At 44.2% G+C, this 18,553-nt stretch overlaps 1 protein-coding gene across 1 annotated transcript in view; it reads right to left on the minus strand.

Moving 5' to 3' along the window:
• Positions 1–4,351: 4,351 nt before the first annotated feature.
• CA3H2orf92 (chromosome A3 C2orf92 homolog) overlaps positions 4,352–18,553 on the minus strand; it is a 47,338-nt gene continuing 33,136 nt past the window's right edge. Inside the window, exons 8-12 of the mRNA XM_045445802.1 lie at positions 16,279–16,368; positions 15,270–15,341; positions 8,197–8,304; positions 6,686–6,836; positions 4,352–4,766 (exon numbers count right to left, since the gene is read on the minus strand). Of these exons, the coding sequence (XP_045301758.1) occupies positions 4,634–4,766; positions 6,686–6,836; positions 8,197–8,304; positions 15,270–15,341; positions 16,279–16,368 (554 nt within the window). The 3' untranslated portion in view covers positions 4,352–4,633. The remainder of the gene's footprint in view (positions 4,767–6,685; positions 6,837–8,196; positions 8,305–15,269; positions 15,342–16,278; positions 16,369–18,553) is intronic.

The following is an 18,553-nucleotide window of genomic DNA, read 5'->3' on the forward strand; positions in this document are numbered from 1 at the left end:
GGCTGGGATACTTTTCTCCCACATATATTCCCCCCAAACTGTTTTTGTTAGAAAATTTCTCTTCCCCCACAGGCACCGTGAAACTCAGGATGCAGAAAAAAAAATCTGCTTCCACACTGGATAATCCTTTCTGGAGGGAGAGAAGAATGCCCCAGCAGAGTGAGGAGAGAAGAAATAATGGCATCAGAATCACACAATCGGCAGTGATAATAGCACTTACTGAGTCCTTTACTACGTGCCAGAAAACATCGCAAGCAGTTTACAATTTAATCCATATAACCCATTTAATCCATTTTCCAAATGAGTTGAGAGAAGCCCAGAGAGGCCAAATGGCCAGGCAGGAGTGAAGCCCGGGCAGTCTGGGCCCATAGCCCACCCACTGGTGGACACAGGAGAAGGAAAAGACTAGAAAGTGAGCAGGCTACACGCAGAGCACCTGCAAGGCAGCAGCATTTGGGGCCTCCAGACTCTGGGGACGTCAGGCCTGAGAAGGGGACTCCTAGTCCCTGTGTGGCACTGGTTCGGCCGCCCTCCAAGCCCCTTGCGGGTCCTAGAAGTTGCCTTCTGAAACTACAGAGGCCCTGCGGTGCTCAGACTCCGTTTGAGATTGGCTTGCAGATAAGGCCATGTGTTTCGCCAAAAGGGAGTCAAGAGAGGTAGGCGGGTCTTTTGAATGTTCACAGGAAAGAGCAAACAGATGACGGATGGAAATGTGGGCTGGGAAAATTGGGGTGCATTTGTTCGGGTCGGGTCCACACATGCAAAGAGCCTCGGAAGACATTGGTGGCTTGTTCTCACGCCTCCAGGCCTTTACCATTGCAGTGTCCCAGCCTGAACTCACTTCCCCACCACCTCAACTGCCTGACTCCTACTCCTCCTCCAGGTCCATGATTAAATGTGGGTTCCTCCAGGAAGCCTTCAAATCTTCAAATAGATCAGTGCAGGGCCTTTTGTCAGTTTCACCTGACTTTCAGGCAGGCCACACTTGGCCTCCAGAGCTAAAGGGACACCAGATCACTGCTGGGAAACCTCTGGCATTTGGGCGGGGGGGAGGGGACGGGGAGGCATGTGGTGGTGGGAGGCTCCAGCCTGCCAGAGAGGGGTTACACCTCAGCGCAATGATCCTCAAAGGGAGGACAGTCCCCTCTCCCCCACGGTTTCTCCTGAATCCCCTCCCACCCAGCATCACCTGGGTGATCAGACAAGAGTGACTTTTATTTCCTTGTTCTTTTCTGGTTCTGCTGCTTATAGATCAGGGGGCTTGAGCAAGTTACTTGATCTCTCTGTGCCTTATTTCCTCGCATAGGAAACGGGGATGATAATGGTACCTCCCACATAGGGCTATTGTGAAAATTAAAAGAGGTCTCAAAGCAAATTCTCCATTATTGTCATCATCATTATCTATTTTCCCAATGTCTAGAGTGTGCTAGTGACTGCATGCCCAAGTGAAGCAACGAGATCCCCTCGCACACTCCAGGGGCAGCTCTCGACACCCCTTATAAATAAGTAATCCAGCACGGTTTAAATCAAAAGAGAATTGATTTGCCACACCAGCCATATGCTGTGCCCTTCCCTGGGGGTCATCGAATGGCTGGCTCCTTCTTTTTTTTTTTTTTTTTTAATTATTTTTTTAATGTTTATTTCTTTTTGAGAGAGAGAGAGAGCGTGCGCAAGCAGAGAAGGGGGGCCAGAGAGAGAGGGAGACATGGAATTGCAAGCAGGCTCCAGGCTCCGAGCTGTTAGCACAGAGCCCGACGTGAGGACTGAACTCACAAACCGCAAGATCCCGACTTGAGCCAAAGTTGTCACTTAACCAACTGAGCCACTCAGGCACCCCAGCTGGCTCCTTAAATATTCAAATCTCAGTGACACTGTTACCTCTTCAGATGGTCCTTTTAGGCTCCCTATTTATTCAGCACTGAGCACCTACTCTATGCCACTCTGTTCCAGGCACTATAGATCTGCTGTGAACAACACAGATGAAAATCCCTTCCCCCATGGAGGTGACATTTTACAGGGGGAGACAGAGAAGTAACAAACAAGTATTCCATGGAGTATGGCAGGTGGTTTCAAGTGCTAAGGAGTAAAGTAAATCAGGAGAGGGTAGAAGAGATATATGGGTGTGTGATTTTTAACAGACAGGTTAGGGCAGGCCTCACCAAGGGGCTAACCTGTGAATTAAGACTTGAAGAGGTGAGGCCCCTGGGTGGCTCAGTTGGTTAAGCGTCTAACTTTGGCGCAGGTCATGATCTCACAGTTTGTGAGTTCGAGCCCCGTGTCAGGCTCTGTGCTGACAGCTCAGAGCCTGGAGCCTGCTTTGGATTCTGTGTCTCCCTCACTCTCTGCCCCTCCCATATATATATACACCATTTATCAAAAAAAGGAGGAGGAAGATAAAGAATCTATCTCTCAATTTACCCAGCAAAAACTCCAACACAGTTCATTGGCTGAGTGAGATCACATGTCCATCCCCAAACCTGTCCCTGAAGCCAGTGGATGGGATGTGAGAGTGGCTTAGGACAAGGTAACATACCTCACACCCACCACATTGAGATGGGGGAGAAGAACCCAAGGGAAGTCAGGAGCTATGGCTCGAAGGAGGAGAAAGGATGCTGGGCAGGCAAAGAGCCAAGGTTTTGCAGAATAATCATAATAGCTAAGATTCACTTATTCCTGTCTATTAAGCACTACTATGTCTTGGCCCCAGCAAAGATGCAATGCTCACAACAACCCCACGCAGTAGGTTAGCCCCATTTTACAGATAGAGAAATTGAGGCCAAGAGGAAACTGAGGCTTGAGATTTCACAGCTAGTAGAGCTGGCTACTACTCTGGGAGCCCAGAGCCTCCACAGAACTCAACTGTGAAATCCGCTGTGCTGTCTGGTGCCTGCCCCTCATCAAGCCAGGGTTCAGGTTGGCTAAACCAACCACTGAGCTGAAGGCAGAAGTCCCCAGCATGAGAGCAGACTAAGAACACAGAGGGAGACACTTCTCTCATAGAGAAAGAGGTAAATGAAAAGGAAGGCTCCCAGTGGGCCCACAGACAATGAGGAGACCACTGGCAGAAGCTAGAGGTGGCTGACCCTAACTTGTTCCTCACATGGAAGCCTGAGGTGGGGGTGGGAGGTCAACAGGGGGGTGGGCTGCCTCTCCGTTCTAGGGTCCTAAGAGGTTGGGATGAGGATAGGATGAGGGTGGGGGTGCAATCTATCAGTAGCTCAAGGAAGAATCTGGTATTTATGGTGTGCCTGCTGTATACCTAAGCGCTGACAGCCTCATCTCCCTCCTTCCAAGCTCAAGAGGACACCAGCAACCTACTACAGGGAAGGCTGCTCTACCTGATCTCCATCATGTCCCCAGCACCCAGCACAGTGCCTGGCATATAGCAGGTGCTCCATAAATGGTCCTTGCTGAAAGAACCACCTACAGCACTGTAAAGGAGGTAAATTCCAACCCCCATGGCAAACTTGAGGAAACTGAGGCTCAGAGAAGGTCAAGGCAGGACCAGTACTGGAGTCCAGCTGGGCCCAGCTTCCCAGGGGACCATGTGTGGAAAATATCTGGAGCTGTGAAGCCCCTCCCTCCCTCCCTCCGTGCTCAGTGGTGACACCGTTGGGGGCTTGGGAAGATGTTGCCCTGCCAGCACAAGACAGGCCCAGGGCTCTCAGAGCCCCAGGACTCCTTGCCTACACAGGACCGGCAGCCACCTTTGGGAATCTGAGCTACATGTGCCCTCAGACAGCCCCATCAGCTGCCCCCCACCAAACCTGACGTGAGCAGGCATCTCTCACAGTCTGTGTTTAGAAGGGTCCCTTCCTATAGTCCCTTCCTATAGTCAAGTCCAAGTTCTCAGAGCTTGGAAGAGTTTGGTTCAAAGAAAGAATAGCATGCTTTTTGTTTGGGGCGTTTTTTTTTTAAGGGTTTTTTGTTTTTGTTTTTGTTTTTGTTTTTTGAGGGAGAGAGAGAGAGCAAGAGCAGGGGAGAAGCAAAGAGAGAGGAAGAGAGAGAGGCTCCATGCTGTCAGCACAGAGATTGATGTGGGTCTCAAACCCACGAACCATGAGATCATCCCCTCTCTCCTGACCTCGCCTGACAGCGTAGGTTGCCTGAGCTACACTGGCAGCCTCACTCCTGCAACACCAGGCGCCACCCCCCCAACCCCTCTCCCCCCTGGACCCCGTTAGCAATCAGAGTGTAGAGGCCTCAATCCACTACCGAAGAGCTTCAGCCAGCTGCCTGCCCTGTCCTCAGAAACCGGCGAGGACCGGGCCTGCTTCCAATATCTTTGCTTGCCTCATGTATTTTGATATTGTCTACGTATTTGGTGTTCAATTAATATCTGTTCAATGAATGGCTGAATCAGAGAATCAATGCTTTAATAAATAAATACATCCATAGCTTGAAAGGGTTTGTCTTTGGGCAAATGTGCACTAGCCATTAGTGCCATACCACACTGTGAGCATCCTGTGGTGAACATTTGTTTCTTGGTCCATTCAAAATTGAGATGAGAAGGTAAACATTTTGCAGAGCACATCTCACGGCCAGAAATCCAAACGCCTCTCCTTGGTGTTTGGATTGAGAACTGCCTGGCATTGCAGCGTTAAGTCCTGGTTTGGTGGCCCCACCACCTGGCTTAGACGCAGGACTTGGACTTCAACTGTTTCTGTTTTCCCTTTTGTTTGCTGGGGTTCTTTTCTTGATACTTTTGCCACCAAGTCTTCCCATTCAGTATAAAAATATTATATGTCATGTTTGCTGGAGGATATCTAAAACAAAACGCAGAAAACCTTATTGCACGATTACATGAGTAGGAATTCCTACTGTCTACTCATTGGGTGGTGGTAGAGGCTGATGTTTCTGCAGGGTGGGGATTCTACTTCTCTTTCAGAAAGGCTTGGGGTGCCTGGGGGCTCAGTCGATTAAGTGTCTGACTACTGATTTCAGCTCAGGTCATGATCTCAGGGTTCATGAGATCAAGCTCTGCATTGGGCTCTGTGCTGACAGTGCAGGGCCTGCTTGGGACTCTCTCTCTCCCTCTCTGTCTGCCCCTCCCCTGCTTGTGGTCTCTCTCTCTCTCTCTCTCTCTCTCTCTCTGTCTCTCTCTCTCAAAATAAACTTAAAAAAAAAAAGGAAGGCTTCTCATGTGTGAAATTCATTTTGTCTCTGGACACCCAGAAAGCCTCTGGGAAATTCCTTTCCCTTCACTTTCTGATAACTAACACAGGCTCTTGACAGCTTTAATTCACCTTTATGGGATGGAGCCACAGTCTTGACCACTTCTTCCTATACCTCCAAGAGGCACAGAAGGGAAATGACAAATCCAATGGATAAGCCCCAGTCAGAATTGTGAGATGGGTCAACCTCATTTCCAGAAACTCTTTAAATCTTCCATCTCTAACTTCTGCCACATTCCAGGCCCCCCTTTCACTTCAGGTGACCCACTCCTGTCTCAGAGGAGAAAGCTGGATGTGAGGTGATAGTGGCTGGCCTAAATGGTTTACCAGTCCCAAGAATGTTGGCTTTTAAAAGAACCCCTTTAGGGGTGCCTGAGTGGTTCAGTTGGTTAAGCCTCCAGCTCTTGATTTCAGCTCAGGTCCTGATCTCATGGTTCGTGAGTTCAAACCCCGCATCAGGTTCTGTCCTGATAGCACAGAGCCTGCTTGGAATTCTCTCCCCCCCTCTCTCTGCCCCTACCCAACTCATGTTCTCCCTCCCTCCCTCCCTCCCTCCCTCCCTCAAAACAAATAAACTTAAAAGAACCCCTTTAAGGAAAGCAATGTCACTCTTGTGGGTAAATTTAAGTACCACAGACTCAGAGTTAGGGGGAAGGCGTGGGCGGAGGGATGGAAACTTCACCCTCCATGGCATGCCACAGCCCCCTTTCTCTGTGGTCAAGCTGCACACACAACACAGTGTTAGGCAGGACCTGAGAGGTCTTGGGAAGCTGTTTTCCCTGTGATGAAGAAGTGTGTCTCAAGGGATGCAGATGAACACACAAAATTTCAAGATGCAGTTACTGAAAATGCATAATCTTATAAGCCATTTACTGTCTCATGCCTACTCAGGGTTACGGCCACTGTGCTGGAACCCTCTCATCCAAGGGATAATAGACATTTTTAACAAGTGGTATAGATAGCCACTGACTAGTCAAAGTGGCTGCCATCAGAATGGAGCCCTGGAGGGCCACTGCTGGGCCAGACATTAACCCTTCATTTGCAGGATCATGGGGAAGACTGGAAAGTCTGTGGGAGGTTCTGGGAAGGTGCTGTTTACCAACCAATAGAGGGATCTTTCAATATTCTAACAACCAGTGTAACAGCCAAATATCAGCCCTGTGCTCATCTCCTCCATGGCTTCATCCCTCCCTGCCTTCATATGCCTATTTTCCAGTCTTTCAGCTAGTCTTTGTACCATTTCCTCAGTAGGTGTGGCCTAACCTACAGGAGTCTTTAGAGGTAAGCGTGGTCCAAGCCAGGAACTGCAATACTTAGCTGTGCATCAGAACCACCAAGGCAGTGTTAAAAACTGACAGCCTGGGTCATCTGTATTCTATGAATATACAACCAGGCTTAGGAGTCCCTGCCTTCCCCCTAACTCCAGGATCAGCAGGAAGATCTGGGGCAACCTCATACAAATACCCATGAGTTCTTCATGGGTAGGAAGGTGGGACTGAAGAGCCACTCACAATGGCTTTTTCCTACTGATGCATGCAGTCAACACCAGTAACAACAACACTGTGACCATGAGGATTCCCGCCACTGAGGCAGCAGCAATGATGATGTTCCTCTGGAGGAAGTTCAGAAGCTGCACGCATGGTACATCCTTATTTTGTGTATCTAAATGAAAAGACAAATGGCAGAGTAAACAGAAAGAGACAACCCCATACAGAACTGCAGGGACAACTTGTTAGTTCTGCTTTTAGCAGAAATGAAAACCTTAGCAACTTAGCTGCTGGCTCCAGAAGTCCTCTTGGGGAAGAAGCTGGCTCTGTTTAGGAAAAATACACTCATAAACTTCTTGCCAGTGACATGAGATGCTGTTTGGTGGTGGAGGTGAGATGCCGAGGCTATGAGCTGGCAAGCAGCAAAGCAACCAAAAAGAAGGAATGACTAAGCACAGATTTCAGGAGGTGAGAATAATAGAGGAGAGGTCAGATGGAAGGGATGGAAAGTTCTACCGTGATGGCCGTTAAGAACAATGGAGTCAAATATTCAGTTTGAAGTTGCCCCCCATCGCCCTACCCTCCCACCTTCAGGAAGTTCTCCCATATATATAATCCACCTCATGTGAGTAGGTTTGGGGGAATTTCATGCACAAGGTAAACATGATGCCAGAGATGATCTTGACCTCTTATGGCATCTAGGGACTTGCAGAAATCTTGAAGGTAGATTCAGAATGCCACTGAGTGTGGGCTTGGAAGCACAAGGCAATCTTAGCTGAGACCATAGCTGACATCAGGGACTCCTAAAGCTCCTCCACTCCATTTGTAATGTGACCAAAAATGGAATCAGGGAAATGGGATACTGAGGCTCCATGACAGGACCGGGATGGTTTAGTGTGGAGAACCACTGAGGGGGACCCAGCAATGCAGGCAGGGAGATGCTGGTCAAGGGCCATCTTGGGTTATGGGGAGAAAATTGGAAATGTCCAACTTCCCACTTCTGTGTATGCTACAGCAAGAGGCAGCACCACCAAGGAACTCTAAGGGCTCTGCTGGAATAAGTCAGCATTTAATTTCTTTGAGTTAGAAAGTGACAACCAGGTATACTTTTGATAACAGGAAGCTACATGGAGGGAGTGTGGGCTTGGTACCTGCAATTGTCGTGACAGGCAAGTTTCTACCTGTACTGAATGGGCCCAGGTTATCCAAGGCTGAATATTAGGGACTAGGTTAATATTTGGTTTTCATCCCTCCTGCTTGTTAGAAAGCCTCTGTGTGCAGTAATGGCAGAGGCTCAGAAGATGATGCCCATGTTACAAATGAGCAACATAAAAGTAGCATCTTCTTGCAAGGGTGGTAAAATTCCCAGAGTTAGTTTAATTCATATTTTTTCATGGCAGATTGTATGCTTTTGTGGGAAAATTAAAGGTATGCTGACATCTACTCTATTAAAATACCATGAAAGGCAAACAGATGCATTCTGAAGTTATCCGTATTTAAGTATCTTATTTAGCTTACACTATATAGATTATTACCTGTCCTCACTGCTTCTCGAAGTGTTTCATTATCTTCAGTACTAAATTGCTCATTTATATCCCTGCTGAATAGAAAGGATTTTCTATTCCTCTTCTCTGAAACGTGACCTACAGAAGGACAAAAAACAAAATGTGTTCATCTAAAAATAGCCAATGGCCTGTGATTAGTTCTATTTTTTTAAGATATTGTTTTGGGGGCACCTGGGTGGCTCAATTGGTTAAGTGGCCGACTTTGGCTCAGGTCATGATCTCACAGTTCGTGGGTTTGAGCCCTGCATCAGGCTCTGTGCTGACAGCTCAGAGCCTGGAGCTTGCTTCAGATTCTATGTCTCTCTCTGACCCTCCCCTGCTTGTGCTCTGTCTCTCAAAAATAAATAAACATTAAAATTTTTTTAATTAAAAAAAAGATTTTAATTTTTTATTTTTCTATGTTTTTAAAGTAGGTTTCACACTCAGCATGGAATGGAGCCCAGCGTGGGGCTTGAACTCATGACCCTGAGATCAATACCTGAGTTGAGATCAAGAGTCAGACACTTAACCAACTGAGACATTCAGGTGCCCCTAAGATTTGATTTGATTTGATTTGATTTGATTTGATTTGATTTGATTTGATTTAGAGAGAGAGAGAGAATGTGAGCAGGGAAGAGGAGCAGAAAGAGAGAGACAATCTTAAGCAGGCTTCATGCTCAGCATGGAGCTCAATGTGGGGCTCAATACCACGACCCTGGGATCATGACGTGAGCCAAAATCAAGAGTTGGACACTCAACTGACTGAGCCACCCAGGCACGCTCCTAAGATTTTATTTTTAAGTAATCTTTATGCTCAACATGGAGCTCAAACTCACAACCCTGATATCAAGACCTTCGTGCTCTACTGACTGAGCCAGCCAGGTTCCCCTGATTAGTTCTATCTTTATGATAAAAACAACTTCCGCTAGAGGCTCAGTCAGTTGAGAGTCTGATTCTTGATTTTGGCTCAGGTCATGATGCCAGGGTTGTGGGATCGAGTTCCACATCAGTCTCTACACTGGGTGTGGAGCCTGCTTGGGATTTTCTCTCTCCCTCTGCCCCTGTCCCAGGCTTGTTCTCTCTCTCTCTCTCTCTCAAAAATAAATAAAACTAACTAAATAAAATAATTTCCTCTAGAATCAAAGTGAGGAGTTAGGAAGAATTTTGGAGAAAAGTCCAAACGTATATCAGTGTTTTGTTATTATTTTTTAAATCTGACAAATTCCTGGGTGACCCACCCGTAGACTGAGGCCATGGTTCTCACACATGAGTGTGCATCCAAATCACCAGGAGAGGGGCGCCTGGGTGGCGCAGTCGGTTAAGCGTCCGACTTCAGCCAGGTCACGATCTCGCGGTCTGTGAGTTCGAGCCCCGCGTCGGGCTCTGGGCTGATGGCTCAGAGCCTGGAGCCTGTTTCCGATTCTGTGTCTCCCTCTCTCTCTGCCCCTCCCCCGTTCATGCTCTGTCTCTCTCTGTCCCAAAAATAAATAAACATTGAAAAAAAAAAATTCAAATCACCAGGAGACCTTAAAAGATCAATCATTGGGTCCCACCCTTGAGTTTCTGAATCAGTAAGTCTGAAGAGGCCTGAGAATGTGAATTTCTCACAGACACCGCCCCCCCCTCCCCGCCCAAAGTAACACTGATGCCGCTGGTCAGGGACCACCTTAGAGAACCTCGAGAGAATCTTGCAGTCAGTTGCTGACCCCTCTGACTCAAGTTTCCCACTAGCATAAGATAGAAATAATAAGACCTACCTCACAGACAGCATAATGCTCATGGAAACAGTTTATAAACCACCAAATATTATAAAAATGTTTCTTAAATTGCAAGGGCAAGACAGAAAAATGAACTACACTGAAATATGCATTTATTGGGAGAGGGGCTGCAGAAAAGTTTAGTAGAAACAGGCAGCATTGAAAATCAGAAATATTAGCATGCTAACTCTGCCATTGGCTATCTTTGACTCATTTGCATATGAGACCTTGTCAAAGGGCCTGAGTGAGTTTAGCATGGAGAGGACTAGGAAACTGGGAGAGCTGTCTTTGCCCAACACAAGAATGGCCCTGGAAAGGGGTTAGGAGATGTTCTGAGAGGTTCCAGGAGCAAGGCAGAACCAATGGGTAGGAGCTCCAGAGACACATGGAGACTAACAGTTTAGCACTTAGAAAGTAGGGCTATTAAAAAAGGAATGAGGAAGAGTGAGAAGTAACAAACCCTGTTGTCCCCAGAAGTCTTCAAGGCTGGGGCCTCCCAGGCCCAGATGCCTTTGACCTGAGAGGCATTTTTGACTTGAGATTGGTGAATCTGCCTTAGCCTAGTTCTCAAAGAGGTGGGAATGAGGCAAAGTGGTTAACACTGGCAGGGTGTGTGATAACAGCCTATTGAGGTCTTAATTATTTCTGGGGAAAGAGAGAAATTTGTTCCTTATTCAATCTGGCTTAGAAAAGAGAAAAAGTTCCCAACTTAACATGAGTCATAATTACTTGACTTTGGAAATGTTAGGCTGTCAAATCAGAGTCAAGAGATAAACAACCACAGATACACAGAAAACTCTGGACAATATAGAGTTAGTGATTGAATGGATTGAGTTCGCCTTTTGCTCTTTCATAAAGGTGTAAAAAAGATAGACTTATCACTTAAACACAAATTTTTACTTTCCTTGTCTCTGTTCCACAAAAAACAAAACCATAATTAAGAACCACTGTCTACACTTATCATCAATATGGGTTGTGATTTTGATCATTTGTTGGATTTTTTTTTTTCTGCAGGACAAAATAAGCACAATCACCATGTTTTGTCAAATACAGTCAGTTTCCAACTGTTCCAATAGTTTCCAACAGTTCCAACAGTTTCCAACAGTTCCAACTGTTCCAATAGTCTCCAACTATTAATAGCATCTTAGTGTTGCACTGCTAACCAAGAACTAGGTTCCTTTCAGCAGAGCTAACATCCATGGTAGCTTGAACTTGCTGCACACCTGTGCACACTTTTTACAAGACTTTACTTCTCAAAAAAATCATTTCTTCACCCCTCTTCCTACCCAACCCTTTTTACCATTAATTTTTAGGGGGAATGGTCCCTTTTGCTAAGGAAAATTTGTGTGGTCTGGATTTCTTAGTCCAGCAGAATAGCATCAGAGCAGCTCCTGGCCTCTGAAGAGGGGCCTCGTCAGGCTCCTTTTCTGGTGTGATGGGACCTTCACTATGTCTGCAGGGGTTTCTTGGGTCTCTTCTCAATTCACTCTCTCTACTCAAAAACCTTAGTAAGCAGATCTGCCTCTCTTTTGTCATCCCAAAGCTCCATGCAAATACAACCTGAAGCACTTTTTAAGTACTTTCCATTTTAGTATATTTATAGCTAATAATTACTGATGACACTGACTTCCTATTAGTGGTGAGCACTTGGAGAACACAAATGCCTTTTTCAACTCTCTACTCCTGGCACAGCATCTCTCACTGGGTAGGAGATCAATAACTAGGTCTTGAGTGAGAGAAGGAATCTTGAAGACTCTTGACTACAACTTCATGAGAGACTCTGAGCCAGAACCACCCAGCTAAGCCTGATCTGTCATCCAAGATTGCAGTCATTTGACGACTGACTGGCACCAAAGGGTCTGCTTCCAAGATGGCTCACTCACAGCTGAGTGAGAAGGCCTCACCTCCTCACTGGCTGTGGGCAGGAGGGCTCAGTTTCTCACCACAAGGGCCTCTCCTTAAGTGAGTGGACACTGCTGGAATGTCCTCACAACATGGCAACTGACTTTCCCCAGAGTGAGCAATTCAAGAGATAGCCGGGCAGAAACCACAATGTCTTTTATGACCTAATCTATGAAGTAGCACACCATCATTTCTGTCACGTTCTACTCATTAGAAGCAAGTCATTAAGTCCAGCCTGCCCACACACAAGGGGTGGGGGATTAAGCCCCACCTTTCAAAGGGAAGGCTATCAAAGAATTTGAGGACCTATTTTAAAACCACAGTAAGAAATGAAATTCCAAAGAAGACAGCTGAACAAAGGAAACATTTGCTTATGTCCACATAAACATAAGGACTTTTTAATCAGCTGCCTCCGGTTTTGTGGATGGAGAGAAGTGACATCCTTACAAAGGCATCTACACTCTGCAGGAAGCCTGGACTCAGGTTTATGACCCACACCATTAAGCAGAGACCCCTGAATGATTGAACCACATGAAATTGGTTGAGGTTGAACCATACGAAATTGGAGATATTTGACCATTTTTAAAAATATTTTTTAAAGTTTATTTTATTTTGAGAGAGAGAGAGAGAGAGAGGCAGAGAGAGAGGGAGAGAGAGAATCCCGAGCAGGCTCCATGCTATCAGTGCAGAGCCCAATGTGGGGTTCAAACTCAAACTCACAAACTGTGAGATCATGACCTGAGTCAAAACTAAGAGTCGTACGCTCAACCAACTGAGCCACCCAGGTATCCCAATATTTAACTATTTTTGATCTACAAAGAAACAGTACATTCAAATTATTCAACCTGACATTATAGTCCCAAGGGAAGTTTTCTAATCTACATGTTTCTTCTAATTGTGAGGCTCCTAGGAACCCAACATCATGGATTATCTAGATGAGTGTAATGATCAATTTATAATGTGATACTCTGTGTATATATACATTAAAAAAAAAAAAAAAAGGAGGGACACGTGGGTGGCTCAGTCAGTTGGGCATCCAACTCTTGGTTTCTGCCCAGGTCAAGATCTCATGGTTTCTAGGTTCAGGTCCTGGATCAGGCTCAGTGCTGACAGTGCAGAGCCTGCTTGGGATTCTCCCTCTCTCCCTCTCTCTCTGCGACCCACCCCCAGTGTGTGTGCTCTCTCTCTCCAAATAAATAAATAAACTTAAAAAAATAAAAGGAGGGGCGCCTGGGTGGCGCAGTCGGTTAAGCGTCCGACTTCAGCCAGGTCACGATCTCGCGGTCCGTGGGTTCGAGCCCCGCGTCAGGCTCTGGGCTGATGGCTCAGAGCCTGGAGCTTGTTTCCGATTCTGTGTCTCCCTCTCTCTCTGCCCCTCCCCCGTTCATGCTCTGTCTCTCTCTGTCCCAAAAATAAATAAAAACGTTGAGAAAAAAAAAAATTAAAAAAAAATAAAATAAAATAAAATAAAAGGAAAGGCCTCCAAACTTAGTGTAGACTGGCCATTATATACCTTGGGGGTCTGGGAAGATACAGGAAAATAAATCCATTTTGTACTTAGAAGGTGGCCAAGCACTGAGTCAAGCTCCTATTAGGGAGAAAAATCACATACTGAAAGAGCCAAAAGTAACTTGAAGAAATGGAAAGACATTCCCATTTCCAACACAGGATGACCTACCATCAGTTTTCCCAATGTGAATATTATATTATAAATTTAATACAATGCTAATAAAAATATCAACAGGCCCTAATGAAGTTACACAAGTTGATACTAAAATTCATGTGCAAAAACAAACATGCAAAAGTCACCAGGAAAACACCGAAAAAACAAAAACTACAAAATAGGGACTAGTCCCATAAGGCATTAAAACATACTATTCCAGCCTCTGTAATGAAAACAGTACAGTACTGTTGTATAGAAGCCAGTAGGCCAGTGGTTAGGATAGAAAGTCCAGGCATAGACCCAGGACATACGGGAATTTAGTATAAGATAAAGAGGGTGTCTCAGATCACTGGAGCAAAAGTGGACTTTTTAATAAATGATGTCATCATTTTTAGTGAAAAAATGACATGATGTGGACTGTATTGATGAAATCATTGTAGCCCATGTGTGGTTCTCAGTATAAAGTCAGCCTTTCACTTCTCCCAGTGTAGACCCAGGTACCAAAGAGATGCTCGACTGTATTTAATTTATGATTTCACAAAATTAAGATTCAGGAATATTATAAGTATTCATTTTAAAGAGAATTCTGTGGGGGTGCCTGGGTGGCTCAATAGGTTAAGCATCTGACTCTTGATTTCAGCTCAGGTCATGTCTTACAGTTCGTGAGTTTGAGCCCCACATCAGGCTCCACTGGAGCCTGGCTGGGATTCTCTCTCTCCCTCTCTCTCTCTCTCTGCCCCTCCCTGCCCCCCCCCCCAGTCTCTCAAAATAAATAAACTTAAAAAAAATAAATAAAGAGAATTCTGTGGTAAATTAATCTCCAAAACCCATCTAGGTCATTGGTTCCAAATGCTGCCTGTAGGCAAGTCACTGGTACAATATGCAAAAATGTGCAGAACCCTGGACTCCACTTTTAGAAACTCCTGGTGGATTCCAGAAATAAGGGTTTATAATCTCTTCCCAGGTCTCAACCTCCTCTCCATGGTTGATTCATGGTCAGTGTTGAGAAACACTGACCTAGTTCATATTCCTATGCCCAAGAAAGACCACATATTTGCCAGCTTGGACAGTGACATAGCCTATTTTTCCTCTTAAATCTTTAAATCTGTCTAGAGAAAAAATGCTTCATTAGATTATAGTTCTTCCTGTCTTGGGAGCTGGTCTGCTCCCACCATAACCAGGTCTGTGAGATGAGCCTTTGCTCATCAGCTGAAGGGGAGCATTTTCCCACACTCCCCATGGCGGGGATGAAGAGAACTCCTCTGGGGTATCACTTCAGGAATGTGCTCAGTCCCTCACCAGTCCCCACATCCAGGGGGAACAAGAGACTTCACTGTTAAGTTTGGGAGGAGGAATCAGGTTCCTACGGTCAGTTCCTTCCTCTCTCTCCCTCTCTCTCATTTTCTCTCTCTGTCTCTCTCTCTCTCTCTCTCTCTGGCATCTGTCTGCCTGCAGACAACAAACATTCTGATCTTCTCCTCTATGCTGTGAATGTTACAGAAGCCAACTCTCTCGTGGTGGGCTATGGGGGAACCATTGGCATCCTAACCCTCACCAGTGATTAGGCACTCATCCTAATTCGAAGTGAAGCACCCATGTTATCCAGCCAAGTTTTCCTGAGAAGATAGTCTGAGCTCCATCTGTAGGATCCTTAGCTCAGTCTCACATTTGGTTCTAAACTCAGGCAAAGGAAGAAGAGGTATTACTTATAACCCAACTCCAATGATACCCATTTGCATTACCATTAGTGGACACTCTATCCATGCTGCCAAGGAGAAATCTTGGTTCAGTAGAATACCCAGCAACACTGGCTCCTTTGATGAAATCCATGGGGGAAAAAAATTGAAGAGAAAAATTTATATAAGCACACATTATGAGCATTTTGGGTCCATATTTTAAGTGTTGAAATGCTAATATAGGATCCAACCACACTGAGAATGTGTATTTGAAAGTTTATATATCAATGCAGACAGGCATCAGCTAGTTGCTGACTGCAGAGGCTGGAGCCCAGGCAGATGTTATGGGAAACAAACCTTGGGAATTAGAATTCACATCTGTATGCAAAATTCCAACACAGTGCTCATTTCTCTGCTGCCCAGGGCACTTTTGTTACTGCTGGTACACAAATGCTGCCTGTAGGTAAGTCTGATATAAAATTCTATCCTTATGACCTATGATCAAATAATTGTCTTAATTCTTAAACTGCTACTTAAAAAATAATAATATAAAGCCGCTTTGCGGAAGAGTGTATTTTTCATTTTCATTATTTCCACCGGTGTGCCTAGGGCAAGTGATTCTTTAGCCTGGGTCTTACCCATTGAATGGTACACTAATGATTGCACTAGTTCTCCCCCAGGGCTAAGCAAAGTATCAAACCAGATCATGCACGTGGAACTATAAAGTGTGTTCAGTACAAAGTTATTACACTTCTCAGGGCTCCTGTGGTCAGGAACAGTAACCACCACTTGTAATTCCAGTTCCTGTCCTTTGAACAGTCTCCAGAAAGGAAGAACGTCCTTGACACATGAATTTCAAGGATCCCCTCCCCACAAAACAGAATAGACACATTTTAGACCATAGACTTGAAGGTGATAGAGAGGTTTTCAGACAATCTTTCCTTCATATCTCAATTTGTCTATGCCACACAGGTAGCCATTTTGACAAATACTAAAATGAGAGTGCTGTATATATAATTCAATACATAGGCCTATAGAAATACGTGCACTTATAATTCTAGAGACATATACTTGCCTTCTCTCTTGTCTCTCTCTGTAACTGATTTGCCTGTTGTTCTTGTTTCCTCATATGGAACATTGGAAAACACTTGCTGTAGAATTTCATCTCAAGTGAAGTACAAAAGGCATGTTAATATCAGCAGTGGAGGATTGACATATTTTTCTCTGTAAATACCTAAAGCAGTCTAGAGATACAGTTAATAAATGCTATACTCAATGGAAATTTTGAAATTCTACTCTATACCTAGTCTTGGGAAGGGAAATCCCAACCCCTAAAATCATTGCTGAAAAACTGTGATTGCCGTAGATGTCTTGAGCAGTAAATATTTTCCACTAAAAGATACGCAGCTAGAAACTTTGCCCCAAATCTATGATATTTAGTGCCACTATTTTCCTTCTTGCTCCTGTTGTCATTCTGACCCACCCCTGAGACTTCCCCAAGAGGACCCATAGATTTGTATATGGTGAAGTCTGCGGGGGCAAAAATAAAGCAGAACATGTTTCTAAAAGTCAGAAAGCTCTTTATAAGCTGTTCCTAATTTCTCATGGTTATATATTTAAAAATACATGAATCTCTCTCTCCTTTTGAAAGTTTTCAGGCTTCTACTTTTCCCTTCTACTTTTGTTACTCTGTCTAGGTTTATTTTGCAAAGCCATGGAAAGAATCCTCACAAATTTCATTCATTTTGTATATATTCTGAGTCCTTTATCAAGGGCATTGGTACATTGGTGGTTGGTCTGCTCACCTGATGGCATACGTGCTTAAGAACCCCAAAAATTAACATCAAATTTACTTATTCAAAATGAGTTCTTGTCACCAGTCCCTTTCTTTTTTTTTTTCCACACTATGATCTCATTTATTTAAAAATAATTTCTTTTAACACAATCAATACTACCTAATTTCTATAGGTACATAGACATGCTTATAAATGCACAATAAAAGAACTAAAAAGGTTATCTTTAAGGAGGTAGGGAACAGAGAAATATCAAATAGAACTTCAGCCTTAAATTCAATGTTTCAGTTTCATATATAAAGAGACTTGTGTAAATACTAAACTTTTTAATTCACCAGAACCAATGCTTCCCAATCAAGGTAAGAAAAGTATACTATAGAGAAAGATTCCAATTTCTGTAAAAGCAGTAAAAACAAAAACCTCTGCATGTGCATTTATGTTTTTACAGGCATGGAGAGAGAGGAGGAATGCACACCTGGATGACAGAAAGGGTGTAGCAAGAAGACTATTAAATTTTTCTTCACTCATTTTTGTTCTGATTCACTAGGTCAGCTAAGCACATTACCTTTTTAATTTTTTTTTAATGTTTATTTATTTTTGAGACAACATGAGAGACAGAGTGCAAGCGGCGGAGGGGCAAACAGAGGGAGACACAGAATCAGAAGCGGGCTCCAGGCTCTGAGCTGTCAGCACAGAGCCCAACGCGGGGCTTGGACTCATGAGCTGTGAGATCGTGACCTGAGCTGAAGTCGGAAGCTTAACCGACTGAGCCACTCAGCCACCCCTAGCACATTACCCTTTTATTTATTTTTTATTTTTTATTTTTTGTTAAATACATTTATACATAAGCCAAACACAACAACACCCAATTGCTTCTATTTTTCCTCCCTAACAGGACTTTATTTACAATACAGAAAACAAATAGCATTAGCACATGTACAAACTACAATGAGCAGTTCACTGGCACTTCTAAAAAAGAGAGAACATTCTTTATATGCAGGATATTCTCTAGAGTCAAGTAAAGTTTGAAGAGGGCGCAAGGGACAGAAAGCAGATACGTTAGGTGATCTCTGGAGTAGCAAGGAGTTCTGACTTCTGACCAAGCCATAATAAAAATGATTAGCTTGCATTATAGTGTTGCTAATAACTGGACCACTATTATCAGGTCTTTCCAAAAAGAATGCAAGTTTCAATGCAATGTTTTTGTTTTTACTTTTATCAAAATTACTGAATGTTTACACTTGAAAAATATTATTAAAATACACTGGTTGGCTTACTTATCTACATTATTTATACCTCATTTAGACAGTTGTTGAATTTGCTTTTATTATACTGTCTAGATGTAAACAAGGTAAGGGGGGAAAGGCTGGTTTCAATAAAACCAGTTAGAATAACGCAAGAACTAGATAGTCTATATAAAAATGATTGAGAATTCTTTGCATGTGATAAGGCTATGGAACCCTCTAAATTGTATAATTCACCCTAATCCAAAAGACAAGTCCAGAATTTAGAACTGCTTATTTTTTCTAGGCCCAATAATAGCACATGTGGAAAAAA

Source organism: Leopardus geoffroyi, chromosome A3 (assembly GCF_018350155.1).
Source record: "Leopardus geoffroyi isolate Oge1 chromosome A3, O.geoffroyi_Oge1_pat1.0, whole genome shotgun sequence".
Taxonomy (NCBI): domain Eukaryota; kingdom Metazoa; phylum Chordata; class Mammalia; order Carnivora; family Felidae; genus Leopardus; species Leopardus geoffroyi.